The 22,912-nt window shown below is 36.0% G+C and overlaps 1 protein-coding gene across 1 annotated transcript in view; it reads right to left on the reverse strand.

The window, feature by feature from the left end:
* The window catches only part of LOC149779548 (uncharacterized), an 85,026-nt gene extending 65,004 nt beyond the window's left edge, over positions 1-20,022 (reverse strand). Inside the window, exons 1-6 of the mRNA XM_089938442.1 lie at positions 19,906-20,022; positions 16,898-17,065; positions 13,773-13,889; positions 9,579-9,662; positions 6,303-6,419; positions 3,830-3,942 (exon numbers count right to left, since the gene is read on the reverse strand). Coding sequence (XP_089794568.1) covers positions 3,830-3,942; positions 6,303-6,419; positions 9,579-9,662; positions 13,773-13,889; positions 16,898-17,065; positions 19,906-19,968 — 662 coding nt within the window. The 5' untranslated portion in view covers positions 19,969-20,022. The remainder of the gene's footprint in view (positions 1-3,829; positions 3,943-6,302; positions 6,420-9,578; positions 9,663-13,772; positions 13,890-16,897; positions 17,066-19,905) is intronic.
* Positions 20,023-22,912: the final 2,890 nt, after the last annotated feature.

Below are 22,912 nucleotides of genomic sequence, written 5' to 3' on the forward strand. Positions count from 1 at the left end.
AAAATTTAAAAATAATAACTGCATTGTGAAGCAAGTACATTTGCAAAACTGGTATACATCCAGTATCCACCTGTCAGTGGCAAGGTGACATGTACGAATTTCTTCCTTTGCCTACCTGTTATTCAGATTGAAAAGACTTAACTTTTCATTATTTTTGGAGAGCTGGATTCAGGAGGTAGTGGACTATATTTTTTAACATTATTCTGATCAAAGCATGTATTCAAAGAAGAAACTGTCCTTGGAAAATGCATGGAAAAGGCTGGAAACAACACAAAATGTCACAAGATCTGCATGGAATCTGTTGCATTGTCCAAGGACAGCATCAACTTTATCCATGGAAAAATGGTTGGACATCCTGAACTTGAGTCTATTTTTATACAAATTTTGACTTAATATTTTTCTGAGGCTGCAAAGGAAAAAGACTGGAAAATAGTGATGCCATATCCAAAGACCTCAATGCAAAATAATGCATGGGACAATAAAGAAAGTCATGAGAGCATCTCAGCTATTGAGTTTACATATAACAGTGGACAGGCGGAGAAGAAGATGGACATTTTCTTTTCTTCTGTGCATTTTTGAACTGAAACAAATATGATAGAAAATAGTCCAACTTATTTTTACAGAAAGAGGTGTGACATAAGGGTACTATGCAGTTAAAGTTAGGTCGCATCATCTGGTGAGTATGGTTCGAATTAACATTTTAGACAGCAGCAGGTAACTGTTCCTGTTAGATAATTTATGGATGTCAAATTCACAAGACCCATATTTTAGTTACTTGAAATTTTCTAAAAAGCAGATAAAGTTACACAGCATTTGATGGCAATTCTATCTTGAATGAATGTACATTTTTGCAATTTTATGACTACAACTACTAGTAAAGCATGCCTTATTAAGGGCCCAACTCTCAACGATTTGCTTGTTGGGGCCTTAAACAGAATTTCATTTGGAAAACCAAATGTTGCTGATCGGCGATCAGCAGCGATAACTCTTCTAAATCATGATGTGGAATGCCAGAAGTCTAATTAATTTAATGTCTCATCAATGAAAAGGTACATAGCACATATATGGCTTTGAGACAATAAGACACCAAACTGCATCAAATTATGTTGAATGATTCCCAAGTTTTGCTTGTTACAAGGATCAACTTTAGTGGTGATGTAATATTGATGGACAAAGGCCAATAACTCCAACAAAATTGTACCTAAAAAGATAAATCATTAAAACGGCACCTAGAAGTTCCACTAATAGAGAGCATCCAATTATTTTTATAGGTTGGAGAGATTGGTTGGACAAAGGGAGTCATTAATAAGTATGAAAGATTTAGAGTTATGTCCCCTGGTTCACAGTTCCTGAATTAGTCAAAGAAGGGGGTCTGGAGTCACGAGCTGGAGGCAGATGGTCAACAATGATACAATTTCAAATGAGATAATATACTGGTCTGCAAAAAAGCATGGGGATTCATGATGGCATAATCTCTGTAATTATTATTATCATTAATATTAATATTATTATTATTATTATTATTATTATTATTATCTTGTTTCAGTGCCCTTGAAGATATCTGCATGGATTTTACCTTATCTTATATTGAACCACTTCCAATGATTTTTGGTCTATAAAATTTAAATGTGTGTGTGATTTTGATTTTTAGCCTGGCTTTAATAATTTTTCAGTCATATCGCTACGATGTGTGCAGTGTGGCATATTTTAGTGATGTCTAGCACTGGGGTATCACGCCACAGACATGTAACATGATATTACACCTAGTCACACTAGGTCTAGACCAACCAGTCCTAACACTAACCTATTAATGCTGAGTGCCTAGTGAGGCAGCTATTAGTACCATTTTTAAGTTTTTGGTATGTGTCCCGTTTGATAAGCCCCAGCTATAAAGTCATGTGTAAGCTATAATCTACTGTCTTGGAAATATTACTGCAGCCATGTGTTTGATGTCTAAAGGTTGCTACAGCTAGTGTTAAACTCTTACACAATATTACTGTGACCAGCCAGAGACAGAAAACTTGAGTTGGTGAAGGTAGCTGCTCGCATCATTTGACAAAGGCTTGCCATATCAATCCTATGTGTTACAGTTTAGTCCTAAGATCAGAGGGAAGCCCGCTGGGTGAATGAGGCGTGTTCTTATCCGTACCCATATTGACAGACAGTTAGAGGGACAGTGTCCACTAATTTTGATTAAATCAGTTCACAATGATATCCAATCGGAATTGAGATAGAGGGTATGATTACAATTCAGGCCAAATTATAACTTTCATAACTCCTAAACGAAGTTAGTTTCACCTGGGAAGATTGCTAAGCAATAGGGTTACTCCGAGAGAGTAACTCATAATTTGGCAGTAAAACTTAGGCAGATTCTAAGGAAAGACAAAGCTTTGTAAAGGTGAGTAGGTTATTTGCTAGACTTTTGCAGAACATTATGTCATCCTAGTTGTAGTTATTTTTTGTAGTATGTATACTTAATTACTAAGATCGTTTAAATTGTAGAATTACCTTTGTAGTGTTTCATTTACATGTGTATCTGAGTATTATGTAGAGAATTATGTAGATTGTTAACTTGTGGTCAGAATTAATTGTATAATTTGCTATTAGGTTATTTCATAGTACACTAGTGCATTTATTAATGTGTTATGTTAGAATATACACATACTTGAAATGTGAATTTGAAACATGGCTGAAGTATGTAAGATTAGTTACTATGGATGTATGCATATATCGGAGCATGGATATTTGAATGTTTGTGTACTTTGTATGAGTTGAAAGATAAAGAAATGCATCTGATTATGACGATATTGTTTAGTATGACAGGATTAGAAACATGTATTAATGTGAGATGTGTGTATAAGAAGTAATTCATACCGTGCTGTATTATGACATTTGTTTTACCATACAAGAATGTATGGGTATCTCAATGTGAATGAATGCGTGACCGAAGAAATTTTATAGCCATTATCTGATGATAGGCTGTGTGCAGTGTGAGATGAGAGGGCTACGGAAAAATATTGTACCGTCCTTGTGTTTTCACAGGAAGCTTTTTAGGGGCCACAGAACTTTGGGTTCGATTGAATCCAGAGTTTTCAAGAGTTGGAACCGCAAGTGAGACTAACTGAAACAGTTGAAGTCGACAGAAGTCTAGTTGGTGGAGAGAAGGTGGAGGAGGAGTAAAGAAGTCTGGAGGAGAAAGTGGAGGAGGAGAAGGAGTATATAGAAGTTGAGGATGAGGAGAAGGAATTTGAAGAAAGTAAGGGAGGAAGAGGAGAAGGAATTGGAAGAAATAGGAGAAAGAAGAATTCCACACATAAGTAAAATACAAGGACATGTGGAAATCGATCTCACACTGCTAATCAAGTGATGCAGGAGGCTATTAAAGGGTCGAGTGGAATGATTGTAATTGGGAATTTGAATCATATGATTTTTGACTTGTTATTGTTATTTATTGAACTTCAACCTTTTTGTATATTTAACCATCTAACTTTTGGTATTGCTGACTGGGGGCTCGGAGCTTTACATCCATCTTTCACTAATTTAAATTCCAACCAAAATCGAACCTGGGTGGGATTTTTATAATAGTTTAAATAAAATATTGGGAGCACCCAAACCATAACAGCCCTCACAGTACGACTCAGCCTGGGTTCGAACTGGCAACCGCCCACATCCGAGGCAGATGCTCTTACCACTAGGCGACTGAAGTGGTCCAAAAATTTTAATTACATTCTTGCAATCCCTATAGTCATCATCATCATTATCATCATCATCATCATCATCATTTACTGCAATATTTTTCTATATATAAGTTGTAAACTTATTCACTTACAAAAATGCTGGTCGTCCGGGTGATCCAAGAGTTGAATAGGAAGTCAGCTTTATCCCTCTTTCCTCACAGAATTTCTGTAGCTCTTTTTGCTGCAGGTATATGTGGCATTCCACCTAATATAAGTAGATATAAACCAAGCTGTTTGAGTTTTTGTCTAATACTGGCACAATAACTCTCCCATTCTACTACATCACATATTAAGACTGGATGAGGTATAAATAAGGCTCCTGCAAATTGTAAGAGGTGACTAATGGAGGTATCCCATTATACCCAAGGACATATTCCATGATGTTCCAGATGAGGACTTGGACTGTTTAAAACAGAATCATTCATACCCCCCAAAAAATTAAATATGGCATCTATATAGAAGGTGGCACAATCTAAAGACTATCACACTCTCATAATATCCAACTGACATTAAAGACAAAAAAAAAATAGTGTACCAAGAAAAAAAATAGTGCACCAAGATCCCAATCACTAAGATAACCTTAAAACCAATTGCTGTATCCATGACAGATTGCAGAAGAAGGAAGTCATTATTTCATACCTTTCCATCATCATAACTGTCAAAACAGATATTAATATCAGTTGAGGTTTTCATCTCTATCACCATAATAAATATCAAAATAGCTATGACTGTTGGTGGAGACTGGTCATCTTTAAATAAAGGTAAAAAAAGAAGGCAGTTGATTCAGATATCATGTGCAATTTCTGGGCCTGTCTTCTTTGTGCTGGCCAAAATCTTGTAATGACAATGATGAGAGGTTTCATTGTCTGTAAACAAACCAGCAGGAAAATAAGAAAATGGCTGTATGTGATAAATGGTTGTTGTACCTTGAAGGAAAATAAGAAAATGACTATGTGATAAATGGTTGCTGTACCTTGAAGGAAAATAAGAATATGGCTGTATGTGATAAATGGTTGCTGTACCTTGAAAATATGAATTTGGCTGTATGTGATAAATGGTTGATGTACTTTCAAGGAAAATAAGAAATTAGCTGTATGTAATAAATGGCTGCTGTACTTTGAATGAAAATATGAATTTGGCTGTATGAATTAAATGACTGCTGTGCTTTAAAGGAAAATAAGAAACTGGCTGTATGTGATAATAGGTTTCTTTACTTTGAATGAGAAAAGAAACTGGCTGTATGTGATAATAGGTCTCTGTACTCTGAAGGAAAAAGAGAAACCGGCTGTATGCTACAATGGGTTTCTGTACTTTGAGGAAAACAACATTGGCTGTAATATAGTGATGTTTTGCTGTACTATGGAAAAAATAAGAAATTGTCTGTATGTGACAATATGTTGCTGTACTACGGAAAAAATAAGAAACTGTCTGTATGTGACAATATGTTGCTGCACTACAGAAAAAATAAGAAATTGGCTGTATGCGACAGTATGTTGCTGTACTACAGAAAAAATAAGAAACTGGCAAATGTGATGATAGGTTGCTGTGCTATGTAGGTCAGTAAAGGACAGTCCCTTGAAGTAGCTGATGTTCTACTGATGTAAAAGAATTTCCAATATAAATCCAGGACAGGATCATTCCTTCTTTTTAAGTGCTGAAATCATCTCATGTTTTTGGGTTACCCATGTCATGACCATACATTCATGAGGAGTAGCTATAACAAGATTTTCAAGATGGCCACCATAATTGCCATATTGGATGTCAGACTGGCACAATATTTATTTAGGACCAACTAGATATCCTAAGTTTGCTGGTGAAAAGCCCATGTCAATATGACCTTACATTCTGGAGGAATAGCAAACACAAGAATTTCAAGTTATTCTGCCAAGAATTATCTTTTCTTATTTTTATTTGCGGGAATTCAGAATTCATTGTACGAGTTCTCACTTGATTGGCTGAACTGAAAGACAGGTTGCTGTACTATGGAAGAAAATAAAAAAATGTCTGGGTAATATGTACATAGGTTGTTATACAATGGAGAGGCTGCTGTACTAAGGAGGACAATAAGACAAGGTTGGATTAATATGATATAGGTTGCTGTACAATGAAGCTGAACTGTTCATACATACAATGGAACCTGTTTTACGAGACCACACATGGGAGACTCATAAAGATGTCACTGGAGAAAGTTCATCTATCAAATACACTGAAAAGGTACAAAATCAAATGTTCAAGTCTTTAAAAACAGGTGGTCACTGAAAAAGGTAAGTCTTGAGCATAGGCTGACATGTATTCATTTCTTAAGTGATGGTTTTTCTCTCTCTATTTCGCTCTCACTTTCTCACGAACTTCTTGACTACAAAAGCCTTTAAGTTCAAAACCTTATGATATGGAAAAGATAACTAAAATTATAATTATGGCAGAAATCACATTTTAAATACAAGACTTAACTGTTACTTTCATTTATAGTGATTGCTCATAATTTCAATTCCATGTAATAACATTGGTCTTGCCTTCAATATTAAAATGGATATTTACTTGCCTGTGTGTACAGTCATGTCTTACCTGGTTTGTCACAGGTTTTATTCGTGCATTTTTCAAAATCCTCTCAACCTGCTTCGAGTTGAAATTGGACACACCAATTGATTTAGCTTTTCCCTCATCCACAAGCTCTTCAAGTAACTAAAAATATTCAAATCTAATTCAATAAAATAGTAAGTATCATTATCATAAAACCTAACTCTATAACCATTTAATTAGATGGTAGAATTATGATTTTGTGTGTGTGTGTGCATGTGTATGTGTGCACAGTGAATGTGATTTTCTCCTTCAACTGCATATCCCAAACCAGAGCTCTAAACTTTGGAATGGCAATAAGATAAATATGACTCTGTAAAAAGGATTTTTTTTATAGAAAATTATGTTTCTCAGAAAGTATTTGCCTGATCTAAATAACATAAGTAGGAAATTATTTCTGAATTCAGACCTCCCTGATTGATGAAAAAATGTCTTTCCATCTATGGATCATACAGACAAAAGGAAGAAGCTGTTACAGATTAACTCTCCTTGTTTCCACCAGTTTAAGCCTGAGCAAAACCTATAACAGGATGATTGCATTTGAAAGAAAGGGCACGAGGAATTTAAAATAATTGATCGACAATTATTTCCTGAGACACAAGTTGCTAAACAATTTCCAGTCTCTGTCGAATACATTACCTGATAACAAAAACATTAGGAGAACAGGTAAAAAGAGGTGGAATATCTGAGCATTCAACCGCAAGCCAATGTCACCCTGTAGATACAAAATGACTGTTCCACTGAACCTCTAACTCAAAGTTAGCACAACTGAAGAATATGCATTGATACACATGAGAAGGCAATCCCTGTGGGATCCTGCACCAGGCTATTACTTTACATGCACGTTTCCCGGACAAATCCAGTGAAAGTTGCAAGGTCATGGGTGGGGTAGCGGTTCTGTTGTAATGAGACATATTTACTGTCTGGACAGCTCTCAGTGGTCCAACAAGATTGGACTCTCTCCTTGGTGAGGCATTGTTACATAATTAGAAAGTGAAATAAGTAGACTGAGCATTCCAGTCAACTCACTGCACTATGTCTTGAATTCATACTATATATTTAAGGCCAAACTTGTGGAAATGGTGAGCTAAACGTCCACAGTAAAATAGACTGCCAATGAATTCCTGAAATTTACCACTAAAATGAATAAAGTCTGAGTGTCCAAATTTACTAACTGCATTTTCTCCCTTGACTTGGGCTCAATTTACTGATTTAGAATTATGTGACATCATTCATGTAGGAGATGACCATCCATTATAAAAGATGTTATAAACTGTCATTTCAAGTCAAAATAAAATGGAGGGGGGGTTGTGCTGAATAATACAAATTGTGATCATAAAGTGTTGAAATGGCAATTAGTTTCCTTTTCTAATTTCTAATGGGAGAAGGGTGCAGACAATATGGATTCTGATTGCAGCATGTATGAAGACTTATGCATGAATTACTTGTTCTTAATTTTTGTTCAAAAATAAGAGACGCAATCAGATGATCACAAATTACCCTTACAAATGCTGAAAAAGAATTTAGATAAATCATTTGTCAATCATCTGGGAAGAGAGAAAAAAATGGTGAAAAAGCAGTCATCCCATCACATAGAGTACAGAAACACATACTGAAAACATATCTTAATTTTTATCTTTGTTTCATCAAGTAATCTTGGAGAAGTAACAGCAGCAAACATTACACAGTTCATGGCAAAAGAAGGTAGAGATAAGAGGTGATGTTTCAAAATGAGAGGAGTGTCTCCCCATTTACCATCTCAAAGAACTGCAGTTTATTTTCAAAAACTGTAAGTCTGTCAATTCAACCAGATATCTGATGTATTTATTTTATCTTTGTGATTTATACAATAGCAAGTTTAAAAAATACACTCTAAAAACCCAAGATTGTTGAGAAGTGGGTGGGGCAGGTGGTCTAAAGTGCTTGCCATTTAAGCTGATTTTTTTTTCTCCCTCACTATAAATAACCATATTGTCTGTAACAGAGATGCCAAACTCCTCCCCTCCCCTCAATGTAAGAGTAATTATTGCTATTATAAGTGGCAAAAAAGCATAACGTGGGCATAAAAAGTGTAATCTATACATTACATGCCAGAATTACAACATGTCTGAAAACGATACATTTACTTTTGCTACTAATCTGGTTCTGTACTGGTCCAAAGACTTGTCACAAAGGGAAAAATCCGTTTGGATTAAAACCAGCATACAAACACAACATATACTGAAAATTATTTATATTCAGCACTCACTTTAACTAGTCTACATAATTATGTAACTTTCACTGAATAATCATGAACTGGAATTCTGCAATGAGCATGATCATGTGCTCAGAGTTCTGTAATATATTACTCTTACATGCTTTTTTTAAAGTTTATAAAACAGTGTTGATTTGTCCTTTCTCATTAACTAACAGGTTTTTAAGTTTGAAAAGATCCCTCTGCTCAAACATTTTCCGTCATATAACATCCACAACTCACACTGTAAAGTATTTCACTTAATATCTGGCACCATTTTTGTTTAAACATACAGACTGATAACTACTACACTATCTTATCAATAAAATGAATCTGTGAGGAATAGTTCACTGCTAAAGAAACCTGTCTGTTTTCTTGGAAATGGGTCATGTACAATGGCTATAAATGGTAAACAAAGTACTCTTATACTATTCTTAAGTAGCAGTCATCTTTTCAAGAATTATCTCAAGTTCATATGAGCTGAATTAAAGATATGACAATGAAAATGAAAAAAAAAAATATTTTTTGATATTTATTTTGTTTTTAACATACATAAGAAGCGCAATCCACATACAGGTCAGATTAAAGTGTAATTTAGTGCAAAAAGTGTAATGATTACACCAAAAGCATAATGGTTGGCATGATTACACCAAAGGCATAATGGTTGGCATGTATATTGTAGACAGCACACAAGTTATTTAATTTTCTATAACTTCTAACAGGCCACTGTTCATTTCTTAACCTACTGCAAATTCCCTACACTATAGTCTCCATGTCAGTGAGGTTTCTGTTCAAGTGACATATCACTTCCATGAACACACTTTTGTAATGGTTACACTTTTAAATGCAATAATTTGCAAAGTATGTCATGGAATTGTATAGGAACACTGAATATGGGCTTTTAAATATGGAGATTAGAAAATAATTTCATACATGAACCACCATACTTGACCTTTAAGTCATAAAGAAAATGTTCCAGATCCCAGAAAAATTCTAGTCTGGCAAAAATTACAGCTCTTTTATGAACATACCTTCCAGACTTGCACAAGATCATGGTGCACAATCATCAACTTTCCATTTTCATCCACTGGAAATATAGAACCATCTCCTTTGTCCTGAAAAGAAAGAAATACATGTAATGTCCACAATGCAAAAACAGTTGATGAAGCATGAAATATGGGTCACAGTGACCCTCATTTCAGAACAGCTGAAAATGCACCCTCACCAAATGTCAAGATTCCAGGCCTAAAAGTGTTGTGCCGAAGGTAAATGCCTTATAAACCCAGACTGCTCTGGTGGCTGAGTGGATGTGGGAAGTCACGGGTTCGAACCCAGACCAAACCATACCAAAGACTTATTTTAAAAAATGGTACATAACGCTGCCTTGCTAGGAACTCAGCATTAAGAGGTAAGTGTTAGGTCTGGTCGGCCTCAAGTCAGGATAATGTGACTGGGTGGGACATCATGCTACATGTCTGCGGCATGATGCCCCAGTGCTAGACATCATCATAAACTGCCACACTGCAGACACTGTAGCGATATGACTTTCAAACTTGTTAAAGTTACATTAAAAATCCAAATTTCATAAACACACACCTAATAAAAATAGGTGGCTATGACTTAAATACACGAGCTAAACATAACACTGTAAAAAGTGAAATTTGATTTTTTTTTTTTACCTGCTGTTCCCTGGCCCTCCTGGCCAGAAGAAAGGTGGTAGGTCAAGAGGAATCTGGACTATCATTTGGGTGTTCAAAGCAGTTTCAAGGTCTCATGGTCAACAATTCAATGACATGTTTCAGAATATAGATTTAGAATTCCTTAGCGTAGGAAGTTAAAGAGGCTTATTAGTTAGCTTGCCGGACTCACGAGAGAAAGGAAGCAGGTTCAAATCCTACCACTGGACCAGCCTGGGTCTGCTACCCTGTTGTGTTCTTAGGCAAGGCACTTTACTCCAATTTCCTTGGCACTAATTAAGCAACTTGAGTTGCTGTGACATAAGGCACTGCTAATTTTTTAAAAATTATGGCATATAGAAAATTTGGAGCATGCATATTTTGGGATCAAGTAGGGTACTAGCATTTGGTTATTTTATCAATAGTGACAAAATCATTGATACCAAAGTGATGTTGAAAAAGTGGGTCAGATAAATGTCACAACATCAAAATAGTACTTTAAACATCACCCTTTTATTGCAAACTTTAAAAACAGTTATAATACTGAGAGGCACAAATATTTATCAAATCAAAAGTAAACATTTCCTATTATTAGCATATGAGAAATTGGACTTCTCTCCCCGATTAAATTTTCTAGTTTTACACGCATTACAGCAAACGAATTAACACTGACCCTCTCTATTTCCTTCCTTATTTTCTTTCCTTTTTTGAGTCTACACACTTTAGTTCATTCTGTATCAAGACTACTATTTTTTTATATACAAGTTCTTGAAACAAAAAGAAAGAAAAAAAAAGACTAAAACCCAATGCCTTGTCTAGGACTCATAACCTTCATTAATCAATGAGCTCATACCAATTTACAATTTTTGCCTTCAGACAAGACTGGATAGAGCATCACAACTGACTGACACACTACAGTTGATCATATTGAACAAATCAAAAGGATGCACAAAGCTGCAGCTGTCTGTATACCATATACCATCAGTGTGTATACCACATACCATCAGTCTGTATACCACATACAATCCTACTAACACGTAATATCTTGTCTGTATACAACATACGATCTGTCAGTATACCATATACCATCCATCTGTATACCACATACTATCTGTCTGTATACCACACACCATTAGTCTGATTACCAGACACCATTCATCCATATATCACATACCATCAGTCAGAATACCACATACCATCCAATTACCACATACAAAAAGTCTGTATGCAACATACCATCCATTTATCATATCCCATCAGTCTGCATACCACATACCATCCATCCATATACTGCATGCTATCAGTCTGTATACCACATACCATCCATGTACCACATACCATCGGAGGCCTCAAGTAGCCAAGTGGTCTAAAGCGCTCTCTGTTACAGATCACTGCCATCTCACCTATGTCTGCATGGGTTCGAGTCTCGGATTCAGCCAATGTGGGTATGCGAGAAAGCTTGCCAGTAGCTTCTCGTGGGTCGGTGGTTCTTTCCGGTGTTTTCCAGAGTTCTTCCTCCACCATTAATACTGGGCGCCTTGTACAGCCTATCTTGTGCTGAAAAATGGTGTTAAACCCTACAACAACAACAACAACAACCACATACCATCAGCCGGTATACCACATATAATGAGGGACCAGAGTGCCTGAGTGGTCTAAAGCGCTCACCGTTATGGATCACTGACATCTCACCTCTGTCTGAGAGGGTTAAAGTCTCTGGCACAGCCAATGTGAGTATGTGAGAAAGCTACTCATGGGTCAGTGGTTCTTTACCGGGTTTTCCCAGGTTCTTCCTCTACCATTTATACTGGCTGCCATAGATAGCGTATCTTGTGCAGAAAAATGGCTTTAAACCCTAAAACAACAACAACAACATACCATGAGTATATATACCACATAATATCTGTCCACTCTGGGCCCCGAGAGGTCGAGTGGTCTAAAGCACTCTCCGTTACAGATCACCTCTGTCTGCGTGGGTTCAAGTCTCGGATTCGGCCAATGTGGGTATGTGAGAAAGCTTGTCAGTAGCTTCTCATGGGTCGGTGGTTCTTTCCAGGGTTTTCCCGGGTTCTTCCTCCACCATTAATACTGGCTGCCATGCATAGCCTATCATGTGCTGAGAAATGGCGTTAAACCCTACAACAACAACAATAACCACATACCCCCAGTCTGTATGCTAGTTTTTACTACATACTATCCATCTATTTATCACACACCATAAGCCTGTATACCACATACCATCTGTCCATATACCACATATCAGTCTGTATACCACATACCATCCATGTACTACATACCATCAGTCTGAATACCACATAATATCCATCTATTTATCACACACCAATCTGTATATCTGTATATCACAAACCATCAGTCCATTTATCACATACCATTAGTCTGTATACCACATACCATCTGTCCATTTACCACATACTATCAGTCTGTATACCACATACCATCTGTCTGTATAACACATACCATCTGTCCATTTACCACATACTATCAGTCTGTATACCACATACCATCTGTCTGTATAACACATACCATCTGTCTGTATAATACATACCATCTGTTTGTAAAACACATACCATCTATCTGTATGCCACATACCATTAGCTCAAATACCTCATGGCACATAATGCTGGTCTAATGAATGTGATAAAGTGCATGTACTACATGTTCAATAGCATCAAAGTGCACACAAGTTTTGTTGAAAACAATAAAGGTGTTATTCAGTCGAATGTTAGAAAGCATCTTCGCTAGCCAAGGTTCCAATAGAACCATATTTAAACCTTGGTGTATTGAGCAGATATTTCTGTGCTTCGGGTCTGTGAATTTCATTGGATGCAGCAGAAAGCCACTGCATCCAATCAAAATTAAGTTGTTCAGTTGTGAACACAGATAAAACATGATAGAGACAAGATGAGCACACAACTTGAATGGCCTTATAAATAAGCAATTTTCAAATGCTGGTCCCTGCTTGTGCAAAAAACTTCCACTCAAATTCACCTATAATGACTTCTCTCTAGTACGTAGTCATACTTTTGATGTTAAACTTAAAAAGTATCCTTTTTAAGTCAATTGCCTCCACCATTTCTGGCCGATGTACAATACACCAATGTTACATGCTATTGGCTAGTTGGCATTATATACTAAGGGAGGCAACTCATGAAATCCAATATATGTTGCTGGGACAAAGCACTAAAATATGTTTGATCCACCAGGGTGTAGAAAGGGTTATCATGTCAGAACCTTGGCTAGCGAAGATGGCTAAAGATTGCAAACTGGTATTCAACATGTACTGTTAGTCCAATGAATGTAATAAAATGCATATACTAAATGTTTAATTGCAACAAAGTGCATACCAGTTTTGTTGAAAACTAAAAAGTTATTATCATCTCGATCGAATGCAAAAAAGTACAAACTGGCATTTAATGTGTACTAATCATTTCAACAAAACATTTTATTTCTCACTATGTATGTTTTTTAATAACTATATTTCAAGGTTTTTAATCAATCAGAAACATAGGATGACCTTCAAGTACTAACCTTCAGACTCATTGGTGCATGAACGAGGTAGAGGTCTACAAACTGCAGCTTCAGACTCTTCAAGCTTTCGTCCAAACTGGCCTTCACCATTTGTGGATCCATATGTATCATTGGCAGCTAAACAAAGACAACAAATATTTGGTCTATAGTACTGTGTGTTTGTGTTTGTGCTCATGCATATACATGTATGTGTGTGTGTGCATGCATCTGTGCATGTCTGTATGTATTTGTATGTACATATGCATGCATGCATGTATGTATGTATGTATGTATGTATGTAAACAGTCATGTATATGGTGTCTCAACTACTCCAGCTGACCTGACCAAAGTGAAATGTGTTACAACAAACAGAAATTTCCTTCAGAGATCCTTTGTTGACAAATGATTCTGTTTGTATTTAATATTCTATTAATTGAAAGGACAGTTACTCTCTGAATTACCATTTGTTATAAAAAATATTATGCTGACCAAATTGTGCAATATTGGTTCAACTCACATCTGGAACTATGTTTTACATGCAAGAACTGAAAGATGCAGCATCTGAGCCAGAATTAAATAAGTTTTTCGTCTATCTAGACTTTTCTTCTCTATATAAAAACGTGATAACGGAATCTCAAATGGGCAATGATTTAATAATGAAATTATGTAATTCACTGAATATTGTCAATTTACTTCATAAACTCATTACTTAATCATTGGGATCTCCTGTATATTTTATTTGCCTGTGAACTAAAGCTATTTTTCATAAAATGATGAAAAAAGGATAATCTCGGATGAGAAATAAGAGTTGCATCTCTTTTCATTAGGGTCAGGGGGCATTCAGTATTTAAAACTTCTCTGCAGGCAAAGTTGTTACCCACAATAGACACATCAAGTTTCTTTTCATTCTCTATTCATCACAGGCCAACACCAAGGGCCCACAGACATGGTGTTTGCAGCTTGTCAACTCCAGGTTAAATGCCAATCTGTACCTGACATTCCTTTGCCTGACAAAAGCCTCCGACACAGTCAGCCATGAAAGCCTCTGAAAGATCTGGCAAAATTTGGTTGCCCAGAGAAATTCATCACGATGGTTTTGCAGTTCTATGATGGCATGCTCACTCAGGTTGTGGATGACAGCAAGTCATCTGAACCAGTTTTAGTTACAAATGGAGTCAAGCAGGGCTGTGCATTGGTCCCAACCCTCTTCAGTATCAAGTGGTCTATCATGCTTAATGATGCCTTCCATGACTATAAAACTGGGATCAATAAAAGATACTGGACTATAGTCTGACTCTACATCCCTGTTTGTTTGTACACCCCTACCGATTTCAAAAACGAGAACATTTAATGTCATAAAAAGTGCACAGAACTAAGTCAATTGAATCACTGATTTATAATTTCTAACCTGACTGTGACCAGAATGGCACTAATCCTGGCAAACCCATGCACCATTTCATGCTGAACAGACTTTCCATACTAACACGGTGCCATACTGCGTACACTATTGGCTAGTTTATTTCCATCAGATAACATAATGACGTAGTTCATCCTGTTCGGCAATGCTGAATAATTGTGTAAATTACATAACGTTGAGAGTTTGTAATTATATCCCTCTTCAGACATGAACATAGAAATTAAACCACTTGTTAAATCCACATGAAAAGCGTAGTTACCATTTTCCTTTGCTTGATTCGACATTGTAAATATCGGAAGCAGACGACTTATGTATGTACATCTGTAGTCGTGATACACCCCTTTGCTGAAAATGGACATGTCCAGAAACTGAAAATGGATCCGAGCATGTTCGTCTATTGCACTGAAATCTTCAGTTAAGCATGAAACGTGCATAAGATGATTGTGTTAGGGCCACTCTGCTCAGAGTCAGGTTAGAAACTATAAATCAATGAATAAATTGACTAAGTTCCTTGCACTTTTTATCACATTAAATGTTTCCTATATTTAAATCGGTGGGGGGGGGGGGTAAAAACAAATGGGTTTGTACTATCAGACTATAATAACAATGTCTTCAATCTGAGAAGACCAAAAGCAAAGAAGAAATTACAGAAAGTGACAGTTCCTCTTTGCTGATGACTGTTCCCTGAATTCCGGATCTGAGTCTGACACGTAACTGAGTATGGATCGTTTCTTTTCGGCTTGTGACAATTTTAATCTCATAATTAGTACAAAGAAGACAAAAGTGATGCACCAACCTGCACCAGGAAAGCCTTACACAGAGCCTACCATCACAGTAAGTGGCCAAACCCTCATGGTGGAGGACAAATTCATCTATCTAGGTGTCACATGCAGTCTGCATCGATTATGAAACCAATGTCAGAATTGCTCAAGCTTGTGCGGCCTTTGATTGACTACATGCAAAATGAATGTGAGCAGAAAGCAATCAGTCTATAAGCAAACTCAACATATACAAAGCTACTCTGAATCTGACCCTGCTGTATGCTTGTGAAAACTGGACGGTACACCAACGTCATTCCAAAATGCTGAATCATTTTCATATGGGCTAAGGAAATTCAAGCACTTTCCAAGGACATTTTAGTGACAAAATACTAAGAAATATTTTTTGTTCAATTATGCCTAGGTAAAGACGCTGTAGCTCAAAGGGCTTTGGGGCATGGGGGAAGAGGCAGATTGAGCTTGGGAGTTACCTCCCTTATTTGTCAGTGTTTATAACCCCTCCTTGACTTTTTCATGTGTAAGCAAAGTATTTTCTAAGTTCCTTTCAACTGTTGATATTTTGTTTCTGCATGTTTTCATATTTCACATTTCTAGTGATTTCATTGGATCTTTTGTAATTTTTCTTGATATTTGCAACAGTAAATGAATGTTTTCACAAAAAAAACGCAATAGTTTTGAAACTGAAGATTTTTCTTAGACTACCAAAACTTTAAAAGCACTTTTCCGTACACTTTGGGGTAGACAGCAAATAAAAACAATTTTCAAAGTAACCACATAATTCAAGCACTTTTCTAGATTAAATATTAAATATTACAAATCTGGTTGTGCAATAATTATTTTATATATAGTTATGACTCGCATCTGTGAGATCACCCTTATGAAAGGACACCTGTCTTATATGGCCACTTTTGTGCTGCAGATAGGGTGACCTCATGGGGAGACCACTGTACCTTAGTTGTAATGAAGACATCATTCCTCTTCAACTTTCCACTTTTAAAGTATTCTTCTAAAACTTCTCCAATGGCAGCCTCATTCTTGTAGTTCCATGCCGTGTCAATGTGACGATAACCATTGTCCAGAGCAGTACGGACTGCATCTTTTACCTGGTCAGGGGTACTCTGTGTAATTTAAAGTAGAATAAAGGCATGTTATGTGCAAATTTTTTAAATATAAAATGGTTTTGCAAAATCTCATTTTAAAACATGATTTAACATGAATACATTTCAGGTTTCAAGAAAGCAACAAAAACAACTGGATCCCCTGAAGGTTGCTGACGCTCTACTGTACAATCCAAAAAGTTCTAGAAATTCAAGATAATACCAATACCGTTTCTTCTTGAAACCATCAATGACAAAATTTTTACAATTAACTATAGTGTTGGCCATATTGGTTGTAATATTGGTGCACTTTTCATTGAGGTCAAATCAGATATGATGAGAAAAATCTGTTGAAAGACCCATGTCAGGATGACCATCCCATCTGGAAAATCAGTGACAACTTTTTTAATATATTCATCGTAGCAGCCATACTGACTGTCTGCAGGGCACCATTTTTAGTAAGGACCAACGAGACATCAAGAAGTCATCTGATGGAAACCCCATGCCAATATGACTTTCCGTTCATGAGGAGTTGTAATAACAAGATTTTCAAGGCTGGACATCAGATCGGCACCAGTTTGACTGAGGACCAGTCTTTTAGTGAAAATCCCACAAGTCCATCAATTCATGAGGAGTAAAAATGTTTTTTTTTTAATTGGTTATCACTATTTTCATTTAGGACCAATTAGACATCCTAACAAGTCTTCTGGTGATAACACAAAGTCAATATGACTGAGTTCAGAAGAAACAGTGATAAGATGATAGCCATATTGAATGTCCAAGCTGCACCGTTTTCATTCAGGACCAATAAGACCTTGGGATAAATGTTCATGTAAAGTTTCATGGCAATCTTCTGAGTAGTTTAGGAGAAGTAGCAATAAAAAATACGCCTAACAGATGGATAACAGACAATTGGCAGCAAGACATCTAAATAAGCTCTTCTTATCTATGACCAGCTGAGCTAAAAAAAATACTCATTTTCTTCATTAAATACATCACCTGATCACACTGACATTAGGATTACTCTCTGTTACCTCCCTGAAAAGTGAACAATAAACCCCCAGCATTCAGTCTATGTTACTTACATAGATGGAGGGAAGTAATTCTTTTAGGTTGTTGTTGTTGTTGTTGTTGTGGGGTTTAACGCCATTTTTCAGCACATGATAGGCTATGCATGGCGGCCAGTTTTAATGGTGGACGAAGAACCCGGGAAAACCCCAGAAAGAACCATTGACCCGCAAGAAGCTACTGGCAAGCTTTCTCACATACCCATATTGGCCAAATCCTAGACTCGAAACCCAAACTGACAGAGGTGAGATGGCAGTGATCCGTAACGGATAGCGCTTTAGACAACTCTCTCCTTTATACCTACTAATGGGCCACCAGTATACCAGATAAAACCAGCTTCAACTTTAGCTTTCTACTGTCAACAGTGACATTCCTTAATGTAAATTTATACATGGTTTCAACCATCCACTTTAAATTTTCTTTTCAGTGCTATATTAAGCTGATGGGGCCTGAAAAGTCTAAGGTGCTCAAACCTGTACAGATCACTTCCATCTCACCTCTGCTTGCATTGTTTCAAGTCTTGGCGTGACTAATGTGGGTATGAGAGAAAGCTTGCCAGTAGCTTCCTGTTGGTTGGTGGTTTTTCCAAGGGTTTTCCTGGGTTCTTCAACCACCAAATATACTAGCCCAAGATGCACCTCCAGCCTTCACTATGATATTAAAAACAGTGCTACGTTGACTGTGACAGCAAATACAACTAATCTCATGACATGCAATTCCAATCGAGCACTACAATCAAACAGGTTAAAGAGTTATACGGTTCATTACAACCTGAACCAGAAATACAGTGGGTTTGTGCATACAACTTACTGTTAAACTCAGTTTGTCTAGTATGGGAGTTCCCATCTTTGACTTTGTTTTATCCTTACTGGGGATGAGTGAATTGCGATACTGATTTGGTGCTTGAAACTAGATTATAGGTGTCATTACTCACAAACAAGTTTAAGATCTGCTTGGAATGAATAATAACTCTCTAACCTGTATGAATGTAGTGATTTCATTTCATATATATATATATATATATATATATATATATATATATATATATATATATATATATAACCATTCATCCATCTACCCAACCTATCTACTTACCCAGCAACCTATCTACCTACATGCTGAATCTATTCAACCCTGCCTGAGCCCTTTTGGTTCCCTAGCAATTTCAGCCATAATATTTAGGCCAACACCAAGTTTTCAGATCACAATAAAACTGGTCTTGAAACATCACTGTTCTAGAAGACCACCTGTCAGGAAAGAACATATTTTTCATGCACAGATTAACTGTTTTATGTCATGTGATGACCTCCCATGAAATACCACCTGTCTTTTGAAGCCATCATTGACAGAAGGGGTGGGGGGTGGGGGGGTAAATGACAGGTTAAACTGAATATATTTTCGGCTCATTAAAGCCAAACTTTGTAGGTCTGGGGATGTTAAATAGACACGGTGCAACCTCCTCCTTGTTGAAGGGGAGACTAATGGAGGAAGGAGTTGCAGTGACTCAGTGGCTAGCAGGCCAGACCTACAACTGGAAGGGTGCAGGTTCAAATCCTAGCATTGGATCAGCCCAGCTGATCTACTGTGGTGTGTCCATGGCAGGGCACTTTATTCCATTTGCCTCAGCGCTGACGAAAACCCACATCTGGTGTTGTGTCATAAAACACAAAACCAAAACCCAACCCCGACAAAATGTATGGTTCATTAAGAGTCCATTTAAACAAATTCACTGCATCCACAAATCTCTCTGTCCATCCATCCAGCCATCCAACATGTTTTTGCATGAGACCCACCTGCCACGTTCCAAGCCCAAGTACAGGCATATGTATGCCATTGTTCAGAACAAATGTCTCCATCTCTATGACCAGTAGAATGAACTTCTTTAAGTAAATCAGCAAAGGCAGGGACAACTGAAAAAGATAAATAATTAAATTGTATGTTTTCAAAAGTTTCCCACAAACATTTCTGCTCAGGTCAATCAACTCTGGACACCTCTGGAGCAATGAGTTACCTAACTTTGATACAACAGCAATTACTTCCACTTTGTTTTTAAAAGTAAGTAGGTGGATACAAATAAATGTGAGATTGTGCAAATACTAGACATGTTCTAGACTACATCCTCAAAATAGTACCATTCTTAGTGATCAAATAATCTTTATTTGAGAAAATCTGTTCTCATTTAAAGAAACAACAAAAATTATCAGACAACTATTGAGGAGCTTTTATCAAAGATAAGACAAGGTGTATCAGGGTAGCAGTTTATTATTGTGGAGAGTGAGAAAGGTTTGGGTGGGGTGAGGGAAAGTTTGTAATTCCAATGAATAATTTAAATAATAATTCTTCTCAAATTATGAGGTGGGGTGGCGGAAACTATTCAAACTTACTTCAAGACAGCTTAAGATTCTTTAATTCCATGTGCATATTCTCCTTTCTTCTTTTTTTAAATATTCATCAAATCTTTGTCCAGAACAAAGTACAAATTTATTTTTCTTCTGACAAATTCAACTCAGGCTGCTATAATTAATGAGCTAAATAATTAATGAGCTAAATAATTCAATTTGCAATTTCACTAATCTGTTAAGTTAATATGAATTTAAAATAAAACATAATGTATGAAATAAATCAATGAACAAATAGATGAATACATGACGCAAATAGAATAAGTATAAAACGAACAAATTACCAAGAGAATAAAGAAGTGAACAATTTGATAATATGATCAAATAAAAAACATTAATTTTCACAAAATCACACTTTGTTTTCCATGCAGGCATTAGAAGTCTAGCAAAACCATAAAAAGAAAAAATAAAGTTGTTACATTAAAATCACAACAATGACCAATGTTACTGTATAATAAGTGTAAAACATTTTCATTAAAGGTACAATAAAGCAAATCTGTTCTTAGCATGTCACCCTCAGGTGTACAAAATAAACGTTCAACACAGCTGGTATTTGGCACCTTATCTTCCCAATTTTGACGACCTGAGACAGTAAAACACGCCTTCATTTTATTTTATCTTCATCATCTGTGTTTTATTCAAACTGTCTCATTGGGTGTTTATTTCATCTCTTTTTGACACTGTAATTTATAATAGCCAACAAAAAACCACTTATATATTTCGGTGTGGAGTTCATACATATAGAATTATCTCAATCATAGTATATTGCCAACAATAATCCGTATAATTATGTATCCTTCAGACATGCTATTGCCTGCAAATCTCTTTCTCTCTTTAAAAAAAATAAAAGCTTACTCACTCAGAAAGACCTTTGGTTTGCTGCAGGAAAATCTTTCATCTAACTTAACAAATGTGATCAATATTCCCAACACTGTTTAAATTTAGAACGAAAATAAAATCAAACAAACAGAGGTGAGAGCATAGGTAAGGGTGCAATGATTGCCTAGATTTGAAAGTATGTAAACCTGTATTCTATTTACAACTGATGTCCTTAAAGTTCACCTTATTACATGGAGATAAGCAGTAATCATTGCACTGATAACTGCTGAATGATAAGTGGCATCAATGATGTACATTACACAGAATTTTAATATTGTTACGCACATTGTACATATTTTTAATATCGTTATACACATTGTACAGAATTTTCATACCTTTACACATATTGTACAGAATTTTCATAACTTTACACAACCCAGAACTAAACTGCATTTGTTTCTGAGCTCATATGGTTTGTGGACATGGGGACTTCTTAATGACGTCTACCGGTGTTAGTAATTAAGAAAAAATGGTTTCTGATTCCTATAATAAAATTATTTTACTCATTGATTAAACATAAATTTTGAATAAGAAGTTTTAACTAATAATAATGAAATTAATATTTGAAATGTCCATAAGATAGCATGGCACTTATGTATTTAATCCTGCCCCATTTTCCACCTTAACAAACATTGGGTAAATTTTAATGTTATAATGCATACAAACTTTTAAAGCGATCTTGCTGGTATAAATGCTTTACGTTCAATATTAACTGTGTGATGTGTCTTTTCCTGCTCTGTGCATAATATTCACGTTACAGCTTCATTATGTGATCAAACCGTATTAACGAAAAAAATTAACACTGCATCTTCTCTATTGAAATGTAATTACCAAAATATTTTAATACCAGTGTTTTTCATTTATTTTGAAGAACTAGCTGAAATGAAAGTATGTAAAGCGAATTACATTGCTAGAATGGGTATTTTGATCACCATGCTCTTACTTTTTTTGCTGCCTCGATTTTGTTTTTTATTCACGTTACAGAACCAAGAATATACAATATCTGAATAAAACCATTACTGAGACATTATTTAATTCTTGTTCATCTCCTCAAGTTTCCACAAAATTCTACTCATAATACAAAAGTCAATGAGCACTTTTCAATTCCAATGAATAATCTAAATAAATAATTCCTCTCAAATTATATCTAAATACAACTGTAGCTGATTCCACGGATTGATCATAAACAAAAATGAATAATTGTTTACCAAGTCCAGTTTATATACATATCCACCTGACATAAGTTGCAATGGAATGTTCTATAAGACTTTCCACTAACCCTTGAACACAAATTCTAGTAAACATCTTGTTTAAAGTTGTAGTCCAATAAATCATCCCCCAAATCTGTCTTGATACTGATGGATGATATGTGGGTCTGATAATATAAACCTATTTATTAAAATGGGCAATTATGCAGCATGCAAATCTTTCCAGAACATACCTGTGTGCAGTTTAGACACTTACTGGTGTTTGGTAACAGTCATATCTAGTGTGAAATTCAAAACGGCAAAAGGACAGAGGT

This window comes from Sinohyriopsis cumingii, chromosome 17, assembly GCF_028554795.1.
Source record: "Sinohyriopsis cumingii isolate HCF-2022 chromosome 17, ASM2855479v2, whole genome shotgun sequence".
NCBI classification, from domain to species: Eukaryota; Metazoa; Mollusca; class Bivalvia; order Unionida; family Unionidae; genus Sinohyriopsis; species Sinohyriopsis cumingii.